This window comes from Pseudophryne corroboree, chromosome 6, assembly GCF_028390025.1.
Source record: "Pseudophryne corroboree isolate aPseCor3 chromosome 6, aPseCor3.hap2, whole genome shotgun sequence".
NCBI lineage: Eukaryota > Metazoa > Chordata > Amphibia > Anura > Myobatrachidae > Pseudophryne > Pseudophryne corroboree.
This window is the reverse complement of record NC_086449.1, coordinates 366,074,558-366,088,606: the sequence shown is the minus strand read 5'-3', so window position 1 is coordinate 366,088,606 and position 14,049 is coordinate 366,074,558. Positions and strand designations below refer to the sequence as shown.

At 48.6% G+C, this 14,049-nt stretch overlaps 1 protein-coding gene across 1 annotated transcript in view; it reads right to left on the bottom strand.

The window, feature by feature from the left end:
* Positions 1 to 14,049, bottom strand: part of SND1 (staphylococcal nuclease and tudor domain containing 1) — a 1,401,087-nt gene that overhangs the window by 109,348 nt on the left and 1,277,690 nt on the right. The window contains exon 18 of the mRNA XM_063926687.1: positions 13,893 to 14,034. Coding sequence (XP_063782757.1) covers positions 13,893 to 14,034 — 142 coding nt within the window. The remainder of the gene's footprint in view (positions 1 to 13,892; positions 14,035 to 14,049) is intronic.

Here is a 14,049-nt window from a genome sequence, read left to right as displayed (position 1 = left end):
AGTCAGGACCAACGATCTTTTAATTTTCTCATTCAATCCCCGAACATTCCAGCTGAGCAGACGAAGCCCCTCAGAAACAGCAGACATGGAAATTATAGAAGGAAGGTGCAACAGGATAGATTAAAGAGACATACATCAAAACCTGGCATCGCAGCAGAGCAAGGCTGAACAAACAATAAACAGGGACAAGAGCAACCAGTCCCCCTACGCCCCAGGAGACAAAAGAGCCCAGAGCAGTATCGTACGGATATAGCGTGTCATTGCACAGTACGCACAGAACTAAAAAGTGATGGCTTAGAAAAAAACAAACTAACCCCCCCCGCACCCACCCTGTATCACCTCGCAAACTTAAGGCATACCTGGATCCCATAACTCCCATTAAGTAACCAAACTAAGGGATAAGGGCCTAACCAAAGAACCTTAGGAAAAGCCCCTACACTATTTTCGGCAAGAGCTCTCCACAACTTGTAGAAAGAAGTAGTACCCCAACCCTGAAAAAAAAAGAAAAAACAACATAGCTAGGCACATGCCCCATTATAAAGCATCAAACAGTAGTAAAACAATGTGGGGCTGACCGTTACCGCCATATCATAACGATGCATAGCAAGCAATACCATAATTTTGCCCCATTTCTATTCGCCCCACATCGCATATATCCCCACAGTGCATTTATATTCACAGAAATATGCATCAGATAAATAGAAACAGCGGTGCAAGAAGAATGAAATCAACATCTGAGCAACAACACATCATCAAGGAGAACGTGGTTGACGTTCCAGCCATGCACCAGCATCTTGAGGAGATGTAAAAAAATGAGTGGTGTTGTTAAGCACCACCCGCAACTTGGCTGGAAATAGCATAGCATATTGTATATTGCGGTCTCTGAGCTGACGCTTGACGTGAATAAATTGAGATCGGCTCTTTTGCACCTCCAGGGCAAAATCAGGAAATACGGAAATATTATGTCCATCTTGTTGAATAGGGCCCTTTGTTCGGGCCAGACGGAGCACCGCATCACGGTCCTTGAAATGCAGGAAGCGTGCAATAAATGTTCTAGCCGGGGCCCCCGGCGACGGCGGCCTAGGTGGAAGCCTGTGCGCCCTCTCCACCGCAAATTGAGAGGTAAATGCCTCCTTGCCAAATAGATCAATAAGCCACCCTTCAAGAAATGACTCCGGGGAGGTGCCCTCCGCTCTCTCGGGGAGCCCGACAAACCGGACATTGTTGCGCCGCAATCTCCCTTCTATATCTGACATTTTAGCCTGCATAGATGTCACTTGGGTAGACAGGTCCGCCACCTTCAACTGCAAGGGTGGAGCAGCATCCTCCAAAGCCGATATCCGATGTTCAGTTTCACCCACTCGCTCTCGGATCTTCTGCATATCCTGCCTTAGCAGAGAAACATCCATTTGTACTTGCCCAATCCGGTCCGTGACCCTCTGCTCGGACGCAGAAATTGCCTGCAATATTTGCTGGGTAGAATGCACCTGTTCATCATGGTCAGAGGTGTCCCCCTCGGCCGTCGGCGAGGGCGGGCCGGCCCCACCCCGCTTTGTCGAAGTGGGTGCCTGCTGTGGTCTGGCAAATTTCTCCAGTTTCGCAGCAGCGTTAGCTGCACTCTGTCCTCCCCTCACCATGGTATCCCTGAACGGGAATGCAGATCCGGAGGAGTATTACAGCAGGTTCTGCACAAGAGTCAGGACAGAGATGGCACCCCAATAAACGGAGCAAGTATGTGGGCACACTGCAGATAATCAGGAAGCAGGTGTATGTTGTAGAAATTGCAGCAGAGTGAAAGCTGAGTCAGGGGCACCCAAGCTGTCCCCACAGGATAACAGGCAGCTAATGTAGGGCAGCTGGCTCCAGTGAAATATATACAGTCCATCCAAGAAAGGGCACTGTGGACAGGTATTAAGCCCAAGAGGGAAACAGGATGGCAACCACAGTCATCGCACCGCACAGCACCTCAGGGGGAGAAGGAGCAGCAGGACTGAAAATGGCGGCTTTTCGCGGGCTTTTTCGCCCGTACTCGGTCTCCAGCGTCACCGCAGTGGGGCCCCAGGCATGCACCTCCACTGGACCCAGCAGACGACAGGGCCCTCCTCTCTGTAGTCCCCCAGCCGGAGGACCAGCGCTCAGACACCGCCGGGTGCGCGGACACGCGCCGCTCCCGGAGCTCCGACGGCGGCCGTCGGAGGGGTAGGGAGCCGGAGACCACGCTGGAAGGTCCACAACAGCACACCCGCGCCGCTCACCGGATCAGCAAGGGCAGCAGCAAAGGCAGCACACATTCAGGGGCCAGCTGGCAGGGAACAGGATCCACAGGTTGGGGTAAAAAGGATGGGTTTGCAGGATTTTAGTGGAGAGCTAAGGCTGCACACAGCTACTCCATGCCGATCCAAGCCACGCCCCCTTTGGTTGTGTTATTATATATATATATATATATATATATATATATATATATATATATATACATACATATACATACACACACACACACACACACACACACACAATAGCTGAATACCCGTGCTTCACTACAGAATTTCAAGTATCTCCGTGCATGCATCTAGACAGTACTGTACATGGAGGTGAGCCGAGGGCTTCTCAACTGCTCGGGGAGTGCTGGATACGCCCCCAAAATGCCAAAAACAGAATCTGTGACGTGAGGCCATACCCACGTCCCTCCCACCCAAGGCCATGCACCCTTCCCAGGTCGCACAAGGGTCCAGATTCTCTTTACTAAAAAAATAAGAATTTACTTACCGATAATTCTATTTCTCGTAGTCCGTAGTGGATGCTGGGGACTCCGTCAGGACCATGGGGATTAGCGGCTCCGCAGGAGACAGGGCACAAAAGTAAAAGCTTTAGGATCAGGTGGTGTGCACTGGCTCCTCCCCCTATGACCCTCCTCCAAGCCTCAGTTAGGATACTGTGCCCGGACGAGCGTACACAATAAGGAAGGATTTTGAATCCTGGGTAAGACTCATACCAGCCACACCAATCACACTGTACAACCTGTGATCTGAACCCAGTTAACAGCATGATAACAGCGGAGCCTCTGAAAAGATGGCTCACAACAACAATAACCCGATTTTTGAACAATAACTATGTACAAGTATTGCAGACAATCCGCACTTGGGATGGGCGCCCAGCATCCACTACGGACTACGAGAAATAGAATTATCGGTAAGTAAATTTTTATTTCTCTGACGTCCTAAGTGGATGCTGGGGACTCCGTCAGGACCATGGGGATTATACCAAAGCTCCCAAACGGGCGGGAGAGTGCGGATGACTCTGCAGCACCGAATGAGAGAACTCCAGGTCCTCCTCAGCCAGGGTGTGCCCCTGACCAAGTAGCAGCTCGGCAAAGTTGTAAAGCCGAGACCCCTCGGGCAGCCGCCCAAGATGAGCCCACCTTCCTTGTGGAATGGGCATTTACATATTTTGGCTGTGGCAGGCCTGCCACAGAATGTGCAAGCTGAATTGTACTACACATCCAACTAGCAATCGTCTGCTTAGAAGCAAGAGCACCCAGTTTGTTGGGTGCATACAGGATAACAGCAAGTCAGTTTTCCTGACTCCAGCCGTCCTGGAAACCTATATTTTCAGGGCCCTGACAACATCTAGCAACTTGGAGTCCTCCAAGTCCCTAGTAGCCGCAGGTACCACAATAAGCTGGTTCAGGTGAAACGCTGACACCACCTTAGGGAGAAACTGGGGACGAGTACGCAGCTCTGCCCTGTCCGAATGGACAATCAGATATGGGCTTTTGTGAGACAAAGCCGCCAATTCTGACACTCGCCTGGCCGAGGCCAGGGCCAACATCATGGTCACTTTCCATGTGAGATATTTCAAATCCACAGATTTGAGCGGTTTAAACCAATGTGATTTGAGGAATCCCAGAACTACGTTGAGATCCCACAGTGCCACTGGAGGCACAAAAGGGGGTTGTATATGCAGTACTCCCTTGACAAACTTCTGGACTTCAGGAACTGAAGCCAATTCTTTCTGGAAGAAAATCGACAGGGCCGAAATTTGAACCTTAATGGACCCCAATTTGAGGCCCATAGACACTCCTGTTTGCAGGAAATGCAGGAATCGACCGAGTTGAAATTTCTTCGTGGGGCCTTCCTGGCCTCCCACCACGCAACAAATTTTCGCCACATGTGGTGATAATGTTGTGCGGTCACCTCCTTCCTGGCTTTGACCAGGGTAGGAATGACCTCTTCCGGAATGCCTTTTTCCCTTAGGATCCGGCGTTCAACCGCCATGCCGTCAAACGCAGCCGCGGTAAGTCTTGGAACAGACATGGTACTTGCTGAAGCAAGTCCCTTCTTAGCGGCAGAGGGCATGAGTCCTCTGTGAGCATCTCTTGAAGTTCCGGGTACCAAGTCCTTCTTGGCCAATCCGGAGCCACGAGTATAGTTCTTACTCCTCTATGTCTTATAATTCTCAGTACCTTAGGTATGAGAAGCAGAGGAGGGAACACATACACCGACTGGTACACCCACGGTGTTACCAGAACGTCCACAGCTATTGCCTGAGGGTCTCTTGACCTGGCGCAATACCTGTCCAGTTTTTTGTTCAGGCGGGACGCCATCATGTCCACCTTTGGTCTTTCCCAACGGTTCACAATCATGTGGAAGACTTCCCGATGAAGTCCCCAGGGCTGTTTCTAGCCAATTTGGCTCCCAGTGCGAGATTTCAAAATGCGCCCCCCCCTCATTATTATTATTATTATTATTACCAGTTATTTATATAGCGCACACATATTCCGCAGCGCTTTACAGAGAATTGGCCATTCACATCAGTCCCTGCCCCAGTGGAGCTTACAATCTATATTCCCTATCACATGTACACACAGACACATTCATGCTAGGGTTAATTTTGTTGGGAGCCAATTAACCTACCAGTATATTTTTGGATTGTGGGAGGAAACCGGAGTACCCGGAGGAAACCCACGCAAGTACGGGGAGAATATACAAACTCCACACAGTTAGGGCCATGGTGGCAATTGAACCCATGACCTCAGTGCTGTGAGGCAGTAATGCTAACCATTACACCATCCGTACTTGACATAAAATAAAAAAATGTCCCCCCCCCATAGATATAAAAAGAAAAAGCATGCACGCGCCGAAGGCACGCACGCTCCCGGCAAGGGTGTGTGGCCTCATTAAAATGGTGTGGTCTCATTAAAATGGGTGTGGCCTCATGTGATCTCACCATCACGGCCACCACAGGGGGGGGGGGGGGGGAAAGTCCACATTTTACACATTATAGCAGGCACGTGTCCCCATTTTACACATTACGGCAGGCAAGTGTCCCCATTTTACACAGTACGGCAGGCAAGTGTCCCCATTTTACACATTACGGCAGGCACGTCCCCATTTTACACATTACAGCAGGCAAGAGTCCCCATTTTACACATTACGGCAGGCAAGAGTCCCCATTTTACAAATTACGGCAGGCAAGAGTCCCCATTTTACACATTACGGCAGGCAAGAGTCCCCATTTTACACAATACGCAGGCAAGTGGCCCCAGAAAGAAAGAAAGAGTTATACTTTCGTTTGCAGTGGTCCTCCCGCTTCCCGCTCTTCGGCCGCCTCTCCCTCATCCTAGCTTGCTGGCAGGCTTCCCGGGCGGCTCCCCTTCCTCCCCATCAGTAGTCTGCTCAGGGGCGGAGTTTCGTGTAATGACACATTTGCATCATGACATTACAACGCATCATTGCACAAAACTCAGCAAGTATAATTATTGGATTACATCACATGTTGCTCGGGCGCCGCGCCGCCCCCCCCCCCCCAAAAAAAAGAAAATTTGCAGGCTCCTATCTAAAGCCTACATTTACCTACACCCCCTTCCCTCCCCCCCTTTCCCCCTAAGAAACAAATCCATCCTTAAAGTGACCACAGCAAGCCAGCAGTCTGATTGTGACCGTGAGAGACTGCTGGCTGCAGAATACTCACTGCGAGGTCGGTGGAATCTGCTGCAGTGCTGCCTGTCCAGTCCCGGTCCTCCTCCCCTAACACCGCCGCAGCCCGCGGGCCACACGCACCCATAGAAAAGCCTCCTCCAGCTCCAGTGACTCTTCCGCTCCGTCAGCCACCCTGCCCTGGCGCCTGAGTGACTCACTTGTCACTTCAACAATGGCGCCCACCCGCTCCTCCGTGGCGTCTATTTTACAAAGTTAAACCCCCGGAGTGTGACGTCAGGACGACATGACACAATCGCGTCAGAATGCATAACTCCGCCCAGCGAGCGGAGTAAAACAGAGGGGCGGGGAGAGGCAGGAGATTAAAGGCAGCAGCTGCCAGCAGGAGCCGCGGCGGGCGCCCCGTGCAAATGCACGGCTCGCACGCCTATAGAAACGGCCCTGGAAGTCCCCACTCTCCCGGGTGGAGGTCGTGCTGAGGAAGTTTGCTTCCCAGTTTTCCACTCCCGGAATGAACACTGCTGACAGTGCTAACACATGATTTTCTGCCCAGCGAAGAATCCTTGCAGTTTCTGCCATTGCCCTCCTGCTTCTTGTGCCGCCCAGTCTGTTTACGTGGGCGACTGCCGTGATGTTGTCCCACTGGATCAATACCGGCTGACCTTGAAGCAGAGGTCTTGCTAAGCTTAGAGCATTGTAATTGCTCTTAGCTCCAGTATATTTATGTGGAGAGAAGTCTCCAGACTTGATCACACTCCCTGGAAATTTTTTCCTTGTGTGACTGCTCCCCAGCCTTTCAGGCTGGCATCCGTGGTCACCAGGACCCAGTCCTGAATGCCGAATCTGTGGCCCTTTAGTAGATGAGCACTCTGCAGCCACCACAGAAGAGACACCCTTGTCCTTGGAGACAGGGTTATCCGCTGATGCATCTGAAGATGCGATCCGGAAAATTTTTCCAGCAGATCCCACTGAAAAGTTCTTGCGTGAAATCTGCCGAATGGAATCGCTTCGTAAGAAGCCACCATTTTTCCCAGGACCCTTGTGCAATGATGCACTGACACTTTTCCTGGTTTTAGGAGGTTCCTGACTAGCTCGGATAACTCCCTGGCTTTCTCCTCCGGGAGAAACACCTTTTTCTGGACTGTGTCCAGAATCATCCCTAGGAACAGCAGACGTGTCGTCGGAGACAGCTGCGATTTTGGAATATTTAGAATCCACCCGTGCTGTCGTAGAACTACTTGAGATAGTGCTACTCCGACCTCCAACTGTTCTCTGGACCTTGCCCTTATCAGGAGATCGTCCAAGTAAGGGATAATTAAGACGCCTTTTCTTTGAAGAAGAATCATCATTTCGGCCATTACCTTGGTAAAGACCCGGGGTGCCGTGGACAATCCAAACGGCAGCGTCTGAAACTGATAGTGACAGTTTGTACCACGAACCTGAGGTACCCTTGGTGAGAAGGGCAAATTGGGACATGGAGGTAAGCATCCTTGATGTCCAGGGACACCATATAGTCCCCTTCTTCCTGGTTCGCTATCACTGCTCTGAGTGACTCCATCTTGATTTGAACCTTTGTATGTAAGTGTTCAAATATTTCAGATTTAGAATAGGTCTCACCGAGCCGTCTGGCTTCAGTACCACAATATAGTGTGGAATAATACCCCTTTCCTTATTGTAGGAGGGGTACTTTGATTATCACCTGCTGGGAATACAGCTTGTGAATTGTTTCCAATACTGCCTCCCTGTCGGAGGGAGACGTTGGTAAAGCAGACTTCAGGAACCTGCGAGGGGGAGACGTCTCGAATCTCCAATCTGTACCCCTGGGATACTACTTGTAGGATCCAGGGGTCCACTTGCGAGTGAGCCCACTGCGCGCTGAAACTCTTGAGACGACCCCCCATTGCAGCTGAGTCCGCTTGTACGGCCCCAGCGTCATGCTGAGGACTTGGCCAAAGCGGTGGAGGGCTTCTGTTCCTGGGAATGGGCTGCCTGCTGCAGTCTTCTTCCCTTTCCTCTATCCCTGGGCAGATATGACTGGCCTTTTGCCTACTTGCCCTTATGGGGACGAAAGGACTGAGGCTGAAAAGACGGTGTCTTTTTCTGCTGAGATGTGACTTGGGGTAAAAAAGGTGGATTTTCCAGCTGTTGCCGTGGCCACCAGGTCCGAGGGACCGACCCCAAATAACTGCTCCCCTTTATACTGCAATACTTCCATGTGCCGTTTGGAATCTGCATCACCTGACCACTGTCGTGTCCATAAACATCTTCTGGCAGATATGGACATCGCACTTACTCTTGATGCCAGAGTGCAAATATCCCTCTGTGCATCTCGCATATATAGAAATGCATCCTTTAAATGCTCTATAGTCAATAAAATACTGTCCCTGTCAAGGGTATCAATATTTTCAGTCAGGGAATCCGACCAAGCCACCCCAGCGCTGCACATCCAGGCTGAGGCGATCGCTGGTCGCAGTATAACACCAGTATGTGTGTATATACTTTTTAGGATATTTTCCAGCCTCCTATCAGCTGGCTCCTTGAGGGCGGCCGTATCTGGAGACGGTAACGCCACTCGTTTTGATAAGCGTGTGAGCGCCTTATCCACCCTAAGGGGTGTTTCCCAACGCGCCCTAACTTCTGGCGGGAAAGGGTATAACGCCAATAATTTTCTATCGGGGAAAACCCACGCATCATCACACACTTCATTTAATTTATCTGATTCAGGAAAAACTACAGGTAGTTTTTTCACACCCCACATAATACCCTCTTTTGTGGTACTTGTAGTATCAGAAATATGTAACACCTCCTTCATTGCCCTTAACATGTAACGTGTGGCCCAAATGGAAAATACGTTTGTTTCTTCACCGTCGACACTGGAGTCAGTGTCCGTGTCGACCGACTGAGGTAAATGGGCGTTTTAAAGCCCGTGACGGTGTTTGAGATGCCTGGACAGGTACTAATTGGTTTGCCGGCCGTCTCATGTCGTCAACCGACCTTGCAGCGTGTTGACATTATCACGTAATTCCCTAAATAAGCCATCCATTCCGGTGTCGACTCCCTAGAGAGTGACATCACCATTACAGGCAATTGCTCCGTCTCCTCACCAACATCGTCCTCATACATGTCGACACACACGTACCGACACACAGCACACACACAGGGAATGCTCTGATAGAGGACAGGACCCCACTAGCCCTTTGGGGAGACAGAGGGAGAGTTTGCCAGCACACACCAAAACGCTATAATTATACAGGGACAACCTTTATATAAGTGTTTTTCCCTTATAGCATCTTAATATATATAATCATATCGCCAAATAAGTGCCCCCCCTCTCTGTTTTAACCCTGTTTCTGTAGTGCAGTGCAGGGGAGAGCTTGGGAGCCTTCCCACCAGCATTTCTGTGAGGGAAAATGGCGCTGTGTGCTGAGGAGAATAGGCTCCGCCCCCTTTTCGGCGGGCTTCTTCTCCCGTTTTTCTGAGACCTGGCAGGGGTTAAATACATCCATATAGCCCCAGGGGCTATATGTGATGTATCTTTTAGCCAGTATAGGTATTTCATTGCTGCCCAGGGCGCCCCCCCCCAGCGCCCTGCACCCTCAGTGACCGCTGGTGTGAAGTGTGCTGACAACAATGGCGCACAGCTGCAGTGCTGTGCGCTACCTCATGAAGACTGAAAAGTCTTCTGCCGCCGGTTTCTGGACCTCTTCACTCTTCGGCATCTGCAAGGGGGTCGGCGGCGCGGCTCTGGGACCGGACTCCATGGCTGGGCCTGTGTTCGATCCCTCTGGAGCTAATGGTGTCCAGTAGCCTAAGAAGCCAATCCATCCTGCACGCAGGTGAGTTCACTTCTTCTCCCCTAAGTCCCTCGTAGCAGTGAGCCTGTTGCCAGCAGGACTCACTGAAAATAAAAAACCTAACAAAACTTTTACTCTAAGCAGCTCTTTAGGAGAGCCACCTAGATTGCACCCTTCTCGGCCGGGCACAAAAATCTAACTGAGGCTTGGAGGAGGGTCATAGGGGGAGGAGCCAGTGCACACCACCTGATCCTAAAGCTTTTACTTTTGTGCCCTGTCTCCTGCGGAGCCGCTAATCCCCATGGTCCTGACGGAGTCCCCAGCATCCACTTAGGACGTCAGAGAAATTGGGAGATATGTATATATACCCAAGGTGCTGTCTCCTACATTCTTTGATTGCAATTTTGTAGACTATCTGTTTGCAGTTGGAAGATTTTCCTAGATTTATAGTAATATTGAATGTATCTTCTCTTTTTAATAGCTTATATCGAGTAGGTTGTCACGCCTGTAACATACTATTTCATCACAATTTAAGTAATCCCAGAATTATTTGTGGCAACATCCAGGGCCGGTGCTAGGGTGTTCAGCACCCCCTTGCAAACTATAATTTTGCGCCCTCCCATAACTGAAAAAGGGACAACGCCGCCACAAAAAAGGGGTGTTGTATCACAAGGAAGGAGCGTTGCCACACAATAGTGCCTCCAGTTCAAATAGTAGTGTCCCTTACAAACAATTTGCCACACAGTAGTGCCCCTTATACAAGTTACGCTACACAGTAGTACCCCTTATTCATAATGCAGTATAGGGGCTCCTTGGCAAAGCAGTGCCGGGGGCCCTTAACTATTGGCGTCAGCTGTGATGTCCGGGGAAGGGGGGGGGGGGGGGGGGGCGGGGAGTGAGTGCGGTTTGAGGCACTGGAATAATGCAGGATTTGCATGGAGGAGGTTTCAGGGCATGCATTATATATATATATATATATATATATATATATATATAGTTTCATATAATACACACACACATATATATATATATATATATATATATATTATGTCAAAACCTGAGCCGAGAGGAGAATGTGAAAAAGACATGGGGAGAGAGAGGGAGACCGAGGCACAGGGAGAGAGGCGTGGGGAGAAAGAGAGGCATGGTGTGAGAGAGAAAGATAAACATTGGGGGGGGGGGGGGGATACATGGGACGAGAGACTGAAAGAGAGACAGACATGGAGAGAGAGAATGAGGAATGTATGGATAGAGAGAGAGAGGGCTTCCGGACCATCAGACACCTGTAACAGTGTCGGCTGGTGAACTGCAGACTGAGGAGCCACACTTTAAGCTGTCAGCGCCCCTGCCTATCAAACATTTGGCAGGTGCAGGCTGCAGCAGCAAAAGTATTGTGCACAGTGACGAGCAGGCGAGCGGTGCACAGTGACGAGCTGGGGGAAGGTGGGCGGTACATCAGTACAGAGGAAGAGAGGGGGACCCAACCCGCTCTTCAAGATGCTGGCACCACACACACACACACTACACATACATATATACATACACACACACATACATACACTTTCTTTCTCTTACTCACTCTCTCCATCCACTTATTGATGGCAGGAATCAGGATCTTTAGCCTGGTCCAGTGTATCTCCGCCCCCATAGCTCCACCCCCTTTTTATCCAGGAACTGCTGCTATCACAGGGAAGAGAGGAGGAGGCTACAAGCTGCCTGGCAGTGTGACAGGCACGGCAGCAGCAACAGAGGAGGCAGGCACAGCACAGGGATGCAGAGCAGGGAGCGAGCCCTTCCGGTCGGCGCCTACCTGCTTTGCATCCCTTTGCTGAGCGGGAAGTGCCAGTCCTGGCAATATCCCTAATTGGCAGAGATTAATGGTATATCTACTGATGAGCAGACATGATTAAAATTGAATGCAAAAACCGTTTCAGTACAAGGGTATCAAAAAAGTAACTTTATAAAGATAGTAAGGAAGTGAAATCTCATTATTGAAATGCAACCTTTAAATTTTCAACTGGAAAAAAAAAGTGCTATGGATGATAATTAAATGTCATATCTAATAATTAATCTGATGCTTTAGCCCATGCTGAACTGAAATCTAATATAAGATGTGTAAGGTTGTTTTAGTGAAACGTAAATATAGTTACCTGATTAAAGCTTGTGCACAGGGACATGCACTTAGGCAGCCTCTCTGCTCTTCCATTTTTGACATGTGTATGGAGGGGAGACTGACCGTTATTTTGAAATCCCCAGCATTAAAAGCTAGTAGCCACTGGATGTGTGCAGTAGACTGAATACAATCTCTCCTTTCTTACCCTTTAGTACTGCAAGATACAGGGGTCTATTTACTAAGCCGTGGAGAGATAAACTGGATGGACATAAAGTACCAGTCGACCAGCTACTGTTATTTTTCAATCACAGCCTGTGACATAGCAGTTAGGAGTTGAGTGGCTCTTAAGTGCCCTACACGCTTAAAGATAGATAATCTTAGTTCAATCTTTCTGGTTGGAACAAAAATCTGGTAATGTATGGGAGCAAATGACAATTGACCATTTGCTCTCAAACACTGGACAACAGACAAAAATGGACTTTCAGGCAAATTGGTTAAGTTTGTTTCGTTAAAACAATTGATCTTAACCATTTCTGTCCATTTTCTGGATTTTGAGAGCAAATGGTTGATTGTCATTTGCTCTCAGACATTGCCAGATTTTCTTTCCAATCAGACAGATTGGACAGATAATATTTAAGTGTGTAGGGCCCTTTACTCATACTTGCCTACTCTCCCGTAAGTGCAGGAGAATAACGATTTTTGGGGTAGTCCCCCGCATCCACATCCCACCCGCTTCCTATTGAAATGGTAGGATGAGGAGATCATACAGGGAATTGCGGTGCCATATGGAGGGGGTGAGGCTAAAGTGTGCAAATTTGCACCATTTAGCCCCACCTTCTACAAGCAAACCCATTCAATCTGTCATTTTGGAGGCGGGGCCTAGTGATGTGCAGTCGATACCCCATCGGGCATGATGAGTCTCTTCTCTGGCCATCTCCCAGATATTAGATATGACAGTTGCCAAGTATGCTCTTACTTTATCTCTGTCCACTTTATCTTTCTCCAAAGCTTGGTAACTAGACCCGACAATCTGCTAGAGAGTTTCCTAGCCAACAAAACAAGTTACTTTGGGTAATGCAAGTCCTGCATTTAGCGTTTTCTTTGAGTAACTGAGTAATTCTTCTAATGCAGACAGTTGAAGCTACATTCTACACCTTTATGATTAAGTGGAAGGGATACTGGACAAAAAGCTCAAACTGCAAAGCAAAGCATGCAGTTTGCCCAACATTCATCATTAGGTTGCCTGTGAAAACACCAACCTTTTTCCAGCAAATATGTATATGAAGACAAATAGCGTGCCAGTCATACGCAGCTGCCTCAGTAATGCAAGATGGTTAACATACTCCCTGATGCTTCTGCCACTTGCTACAAAGCGGTGCGCAAACCATGAACACTTCAGTTTTAGTTATTTCACACACATTATTTAGCTCAGCAATGCCCAAGTTTTAATTTAGTCTGATGTCATGCTGTAGTCTTACTTGCTCTTTAAAAATCCATGCACTGCAGTATGATTTAAGTGCCTGATTTAAGGATGCCCATTATAAAAGGTCTTAAACTTTTTTTTTCAAACCATTGTTAAAGAGCAGCTTGAACAACTGGTTAAGATATTGAAGGTATACTTTACTCCCTTTACATATCATCATGGCATATGGGCTTGTATTAACTACAGAGGAAAAACAAAAATGATGTAAGTGCTATGTCTTTACAGAAATATTATGGATTAGTTTAATGTACAAGTGTCCTTTTCTCTGATATTAACATTGTTTTGGCAGCGACAGCAATGACCTTTTCTGGATTTCTTTTTGCCCATGTGTCACGGTTATGTATTGCACTAATATTGCACCCAAAGTTCACTTAATGAGTGTAATGAATTCTAAGCCTAGCCAAGAGCAGCAGTGCCTTGAAATTATGTGCCTATAAACCGGCACAGTGGGAATGTGACAGCACAGAACAAAGTTTACTATGGATGGTCTTGGAGCAGTGCAGGGAACTAGAACAGGATGCAGTACTGGGACAAGAAATAAAATGTGCAGTAACTGAAGCACTTACCTGTCTCTACATCCTGAACATAGAAGTGCAGATCATCTGTTATCTCTGTTACTAAGACAGGTTTGTAATTTGCATTCCTCTCTTTCTCCTCCACAACAGCCACCACTTCTTCTATGGGTTTCTCCTCAAACTTTGACCAGATCTGAAACAAAGACAT